The 7,745-nt window shown below is 36.1% G+C and overlaps 1 protein-coding gene across 1 annotated transcript; it reads left to right on the forward strand.

Annotated features, from left to right (window-relative positions):
* The first annotated feature begins 294 nt into the window (after window positions 1-294).
* Window positions 295-1,651, forward strand: LOC116116913 (transcription factor bHLH131-like). Its single transcript, XM_031402948.1, has 3 exons — window positions 295-647; window positions 777-992; window positions 1,238-1,651. Exons 1-3 carry the CDS (start codon window positions 630-632, stop codon window positions 1,649-1,651), a joined length of 648 nt encoding a protein of 215 aa, XP_031258808.1. The 5' UTR covers window positions 295-629.
* The last annotated feature ends 6,094 nt before the right edge of the window (window positions 1,652-7,745 follow it).

Raw genomic sequence — 7,745 nt, forward strand, 5'->3', positions numbered from 1 at the left:
AAATTTGAAATTATAGAAAGATAAAAAGCTAATAAGGACAAACAACTTTAAATAATAAACATACTATTTGCTTCTCGAGACATTTATATATATTCCAATTTCAATTAAAATTCTGGTATTTTTTTTATCTTAATAAATTATAAAACTTATTTACCATACTGATAATACTACAAATACAAATTCATTAACCAAACTGATATAGTGAGATATGATTGGTGGAATTCTAGAAACCAAGAATAAACTAAACAGCTGAAATCTATGATATGGTTGGTAGTCATATTTAGAGCTGTACTCGATCTATTACATGCACGGGGAATTTGTGTGTGTAGATATATATTTCAAAAGAGATATGCTGATATCCATAAAAGTTAAGTATATATGAAATCATCTCTGTTTAATTGCCATTTATTATGTTCGATACCTCTCTATCTTCTTTCACTTCAATGCAAAAATACTCATCTTATTTATTTCTTTAACATAGCAAAATACCTGAAACAAACCATGATTTATTAACATTAGTATCTTTCTTTTTGTTCTCTTGTGTTTTACAAGAAAAAAAATAGTCCATCTTTCCGATCTTTACAGAATTAAGCAACAATTTGTAAAGCAGTCAATTTCTGTTCCAAGCCATGATTTCACTGCAACAGGTACCGATATACCTTCCTCTTTCTCTTTGGATTTGTGCGTACACTTTCCATTATTTGTTCTTCCATGTTTTCATAGTACTATTAGTTTTTATTTGTTATTTTTTTGGTTTCTTGATTTTGTACTTGTAGTTGGAGAAAGAAGCAAAACCAATTCAAACTTACTACAAATCAGCGACATATTCAAAACAAGAAGTTAGCTACCCTGAACGAGATATCCCCACCGACGCAACCTTTCATTATAAAGAACTTGCTGCTAAGAAACATAGTGAGGCTGAACGGAGAAGACGACTTCGAATCAATGGCCAGTATGCCACTCTTCGGACCATCTTACCCAACTTAGTCAAAGTAAGTAAATATTTCAGAATGAATTAACTCAAAAAAAAAAAAAGGGTAATTTTTTTTTATCAACTTTACCACTAGTACATCAGTTTTTATAGTTTTTTATTATTTTTATTTTTTGAAAAGTGATATCTAATTTTTACAGAAAAGACATCAATTTTTATGACGAGTGGTTAATTAATTTACGTATAGGGATTACATGCGTAGAGTTTATAATTAACAACGGATGAAAAAATTAATTTAAACAACAGACGGACAAGGCATCCGTGCTAGAAGAGACGATTAAAAGCGTGAGGGAGCTGCAGAAGACGGTCAAAGAATTAAAAACAGTGGGTCGAGATCGCCACAAATGTGAATTCCCCAATGAGGTGAATGAGTTGAACTTAAGCTACTCTAATGGCGATGGAGGGTTGGTAAAAGTCACGTTGAGTTGCGAGGATAAACCGGGATTATTGTCAGACATAGGGAGAGCGCTAAGGTCAGTGAAAGCAAAGGTGTTGAAGGTTGAGATGGCGACAGTGGGTGGAAGAATCAAATGTGAATTGTTGATCCAAGGATTTAAAGGAAATGAAGGCATGGTAATGCTAAAGAGGGCCTTAAAAATAGTCATAGATAAGCCAAGTTTGCCAGGAAATTATGGTAAGAAGATTTGTTTCTATAAGTGATTATTTTGCACTTCACAATGGTGCATGATATATAGATCACTTATAAGAATTACATCTCCAAAAGTTAAGTTTCATTATAAATATAAAGAATGATATGTTATACAAAAATCCTGTACATTTTTATTATAAGGCAATATAATCATGCCAGTTCAAAGAGTATAAATTCTTGTTCACACATTCCCAAAGCATCGATGTAATTGTCTCAATTGTCATAGTTATAATTACTACATTTGTGCCAGTTAAAAAAGTTATAAACAAACAGGTCAGTTTAATTTTAAAGCTTATAAGCTAGTTTAACCAGCTTATGAGCTTAGACAAACACTAAGTAATGGAATTGTTCACTTCCCAAAGGTTTGGTGAAGATGTCCCCAATTTGTGAACGTGATGGGACGTATGAAGGTGCTATTACTCCATCTTGTATTTTCTCTTGCACAATGTGACAATCTATTTCAATATGCTTTGTGCGTTCATGAAAAACGGGATTTTTGGCAATGTGAAGAGCCGCTTGGTTGTCGCAAAACAAAGAGGCCGGCAAATTTTGTGGTACTTTGAGATCTTGCAAGATATATCGTATCCACATAATTTCCAAACATGTTGCAGCCATAGCTCGATACTCTGCTTCAGCGGAAGATCGAGCTACATTAGCTTGTTTCTTTGATTTCCAAGAATTTAAGGAATTTCCTAGAAAGACACAAAATCCTGTAATAGAACGTCGAGTCATCGTACAACCAGCCCAATCTGAATCACAGTAAGCCCTCAATGTGAGATCATTAGAGAAAGGAAAAAATAATCCTTGACCAGGATTACCTTTAATAAATCGTAAAACTGTTAGGGTAGCTTCCCAATGTGGTTTCCGTGGATTTTGCATGAATTGACTTAGGATCTGTACAGAATAAACTATATCTAGCCTTGTCACCGAGAGGTAAATCAATCGCCCTACCAACCTTCTATATTTGATGGGATCTTGCAATAAATCGCCATCCTTAGGATTTAATTTTAAATGTTCCTCCATTGGAAAAGAATTGGGACGAGATCCAAGTAATCCTGTATCTTTCAAAATATCTAATGCATATTTTCGTTGAGAGAAAAAAATTCCTTTTATGGACCGAGAAACTTCAATGCCAAGAAAGTATTTTAGATTACCAAGATCTTTGATACGGAATTGTTGCAAAAGATAATACTTGAGGGACTTAATAGTTTTTTCATTATTGCCTGTCACAATAATGTCATCTACATAAATAAGCACTGCAGTAAATGAGTACCCTACAGATTTGGTGAATAAGGAGTAATCGGCCTTTGACCGGGTGAAACTTGCCTTTTGAATGGCGTGAGAGAATTTTGCAAACTAGTTGTAGGAAGCTTGCTTTAAACCATATAAGGATTTATTGAGTCGACATACCATATTCTCCTCCTGTCGGCGAAGACCAAGGGGAACCTCCATATAAACAACCTCATCAAGATCGTCGTGAAGAAAGGTATTTTGAACATCTAGTTGATGGAGGAACCAATGACGTGAAGCGGCAATGGATGTAAGACAACAAACAGTGGTGATTTTGGCGGTAGGGGAAAAGGTTTTGAGATAATCAACTCCTTCAATTTGGGTGTAGCCCTCAACAACAAGACGAGCTTTGTACCACTCTATAGAACCATCAGAATTATATTTAATCTTGTAGACCCACTTGCATCCAATGGGCTTATGATTGGTAGGTAGAGGAACCAAGGTCCAAGTGTTATTGTGTATAAGGGCATCAAGCTCAGCTTGCATAGCATCTCTCCATTTGGGATCAAGGACTGCTTGAGAATAGTTAGTGGGCTCACAGAAACCAGAAATATTAGCAAGAAAAGAAAAATGAGAAGGGGGATAGAGTAGAAGTTGGATTGGGTTCAGTGGATTTTGGTGGTGAGGAGGGTGTTGGTGATATCGACGGGGAGTTGTCAACAAGAGGGCTTTGGGTGTGAGATGGGTCTGATGTGGAAAGGTCAAAATCAGAGGCATTGGTGAGTGGAAGTTATGGGGATACAGTTTCTAATGACTGGTGGGTGGGTATTGTACTATAAGGAAAAGTTTGTTCATCAAAGCACACATCTCGACTGACAAAAAAATTTCTGGTTTCTAAATCAAATAATTTGTATCTTTTTTGTCCTATAGGTTAGCCAACAAAAATGCAACAATAAGCATGGAGGGCAAATTTGGGAATAAGATGAGTGATAGTGGCATAACACAAACAGCCAAAAACATAGAGATGATCATAAGAAGGTGGATGACGGTATAATCGTTCAAAAGGGGTAATATTTGAAAGTAATGGTATAGGCAAACGGTTAATTAAATAAACTGTGGTTAATACACATTCACCCCCAAAACAAATTGGAACATTATATTGAAAAAGTAAAGCATGGGCGACTTGTAAAATGTGACGATGTTTGTGTTTGACAACTCCATTTTGTTGTGGAGTCTAAACACAAGACCGTTGAAATTCGACTCCATTTTGAAGAAAAAAAGAATGCAGAGAAAGAAATTCACCACCATTATCAATACGAACAATTTTAATGTGAGAATGAAATTGAGTGGAAACAAAATTAAAAAAAGGTCATGAGCAATTTTGGAGCATCAGATTTATGTGACATAAGAAATAGCTGTGTGCAACAACTGAAATCATCAACGATGGTGAGGAAATAACGTGCACCTGAATGTGTTGTATGTTTATGTGGTCCTCAAATGTCTCAATGTATTAATTGAAATGGTAAAGTAGAAGAAATTGTACTAGATTGAAAAAGTAGACGAGTTTGTTTTGCTTGCGGAAAAATATTACAATTATTTGAAAATTGATTGTCAGTAATAGGAACAAACTTAGAGATGGAGCACAAGCAGTTAGGAGATGGATGACCAAGACGATAGTGCCAGGTGGTATTGGTGGTGGTGGTAGAATATGTTGTAGGTGACTTGCGGGCTGGTGACATGAAATAGAGACCGCCACTTTGCTTGCCCCAACCAATCATCTTCCTCGTAGCCAAGTCCTGCAAAACGCAAAAGTCAGGGAACAAAATCACACAACAATGTATTGACTTGGTAATTTTACTGGCAAACAAAAGGTTTAGACGAAAAGAAGGCACATAAAGAACATCGTGTAAAACAATATCTTTATTGAAAAGTATTGTGCCAGTAGAATCAATGGGGACATTAGAACCGTTAGGTAAATTGACAACTAGTGTGTTAAGTAGATGTGAGTGAGCAAATAAGGTGGGGTCTAAAGTAATATGGTCCGTGGCACCACTATCTAAAATCCAACAACATGAAAAAATAGAGTGAGTAGAAGGATGTTTGTGCAGACCTGCTGTATTGGTATAATCATCAATATTACCCTTGGATGTGTTGCCATATTGGCCATGGTAGTGGTCAATTGTTGGTATTGCTCGGTTGAAAGGCCTGGAACTATCTCCTGCAAATAAGTGTTGGTGGTGACATGAGAAGCAAGTGCATTCTGATTGTTGTGGAAAGATTTGTGAGAATTGGCATCGATGCTGACTTGATACTCAGTTGGTGTGATAGATGCTGCATGTGCCACATGAAACTGGTTGGATTGTGAGCTTTGACAGCTGCTGGTCATTTGGTGTGGCTGGCAAATTTTAGGCTTGAAATTGGAATCATGGCGTGGATGTCCAAGTGGGAATCCATGTAATTTGTAGCATTATGCAATGTTATGGTTGTCTTTCTTGCAATGTCTGCAAAACAGTCCACTTGTGTTGACATTAGAAGAAGGGTGAGAAGCCGATTTACCAGAGAATTTGTGGTTGGAATTCTTGATATTTTGTACAGCTGCTGCGACTGAAAAATTCCCAGTAAGAGAATTGTTTCCTATTTCTTTTTGTCTCTCCTCTTGAGTAACTAAGTTGTATGCTTCGTGCACATTAGGAGGAGGCCTCATAAGAAGAAGTTGTCCTCAAACGACATTGTAGGAGTCATTGAGACCCATAAGGAATTGCATTAACCGATCTTGTTCTTTTTGTTTCTTTATCTTTTACACATCTGGGTTTGTGCTATTTGAAGGAGGGTGATATGATTTTTATTTGGTGAAATAAACAGCAATACTAGAAGTACCTTGCTCATGTGAGGCAATTGATTTTTGGATTTGATAAATTCTAGGCGCGTTTCCTTGAGCAAAGCGCTGACGAAAATCTTCCCATACTTCATGGACTGTGGATGCAAAGACAATGCTGGATGTAAGATCAGGGGCTACAGAGTGAGCAGGCCATGAGAGAATCATATCATTGCATCGTTCCCATAATTCATATTCATTGGGCTGCTCAGTTGGTGACGGGGCCTTGAATTTACCATTGATGAAACCAAGTTTGTTCTGGGTAGAGAGAGCAATTTTGATAGATCGACTCCAGGTAGCATAGTTTTCTCCATTGAGCAATTCGGTGACGAGAGATTGGTTGGGATTTTCTCCATGGTGGAGGAAATAACAACTGTTGATAATGGCAGAGGAAGTGGGGATTGGTGTGGAAGAGTTTGGTGTGGAAGAATTTGATTCAATTGAGGAGATCGGAGTTCCACCATATTGAAGGTGAAGGTGAATCGGGAGGATTTTGATTGGAAAGGTATGTGAAAAAATTGTTAGGCAATCAAGAGCTAGTGCTCTGATACCATGTAAAAAACCAGAGAAAAATGATAAGCAATCTGCTGTGTAATATTCTGTGTCTATATTCAACGGGAATAGCACAAATATATACAGAGGTTGGTGTTCTAAAATAGGAAGAAAAATATATCAAAATATTCTACCTATTCTAAAGTAGGAAGATAAATATATTACACATAATGAAATTGATCACAAGAATATTTCTCAATAATTCATTCATTCATTCTTTGCAACTGTTAACAAATGGAGACCAGAGAATTTGGGAAAGAATAATGCTTCTGTTTATTACCTCGTCAATCACTATTCTACATCATTGTATAATGCAGCAACTAACTCAAGTGAAAAACTGACTAATCTTTAGTTAACCATAGCTGTAAGCTAACTGCACTTCTTGTAACTAACTACAACTGTTTGAGCTAACTCTAATTGATTAACTAACTTTACAAATACATTGTAGTATTTGATAATCCTATTTTTCTCTATGATTTTTCATTTGATTTCGATAGGATTTATGATACTTTTCATACAATTTAGGCCATAATTGCTACCTAATTATATTAATTTTTCTTTGTAGGCCTAAACTATGATTTTGAGCATAAATGACAGTTTTGAGCGTAAATTGTGTAACTTGAGCTTGGAAACTTGGAATGACCTGAATTTAGAAGCTTTAGAAAGCTAAGAAGCAGAGCTACAACTTTAATGTTTTTGGTTTTTCCTAATTCAGACTGGACGAGGGTGAAAACTTGGCTTGAAGTTGTAAACAGTACATTGGGAATTGAAGAAAAACATCTTTGGGTGTGCTTCAGTAGTTTGGCGATAAATTGCGATTTAGACCTCTGATCTGGCCGATTCTTGAACAAGTAGAATTATAATTGAAAGGGCTACAATTCATATGTTTACCACTTTTTCAGATTCAGAATCTATCATGCTCAAATTTGGCCCGAAAGATCCTCGCCGCGACAAAGAAAAATATTCGCCGCGGCAAAACTGCGTCAAATGTGAAAAATAAAACGACGCGTTTTGGCTTGCCTGGGCTTCCACGAAAAGGAAGGGAAAATGGTCTTGGTTCGTCATTTGGAAGACAGCTCTTTGAAGGAGAAGATTATTGAAGATTTGAGCTTCAAATTAGAGAAGATTTCTCCATCTTTTGCTTGTTTTTCAATGATGAATTTTGATTCAGTTTGTTTTTGTTAATTTTTTTTTTTTTTTGAGTATGAGCTGAGTTGTTTAGCTAGGGTTTGATGTAACCTTGATACAAATATTCAAATTTATATGAATTGATTTACTTTGAGTTTTAATTTCATGATTGAGTGTTTATCTCTTTGCTTAATGACTTTTGGATGCTTGATCACCATTCAAATGTATGTTGTTCACAATGAGACTGAGAAGTGATTTGTGATTGTGCGTCTTAGGATAAATGCCATAGATTGAGCGAAAACTAGAGATAGATAAACGCG

Source organism: Pistacia vera, unplaced genomic scaffold (genome assembly GCF_008641045.1).
Source record: "Pistacia vera cultivar Batoury unplaced genomic scaffold, PisVer_v2 Contig789, whole genome shotgun sequence".
In the NCBI taxonomy this organism is placed as follows: domain Eukaryota; kingdom Viridiplantae; phylum Streptophyta; class Magnoliopsida; order Sapindales; family Anacardiaceae; genus Pistacia; species Pistacia vera.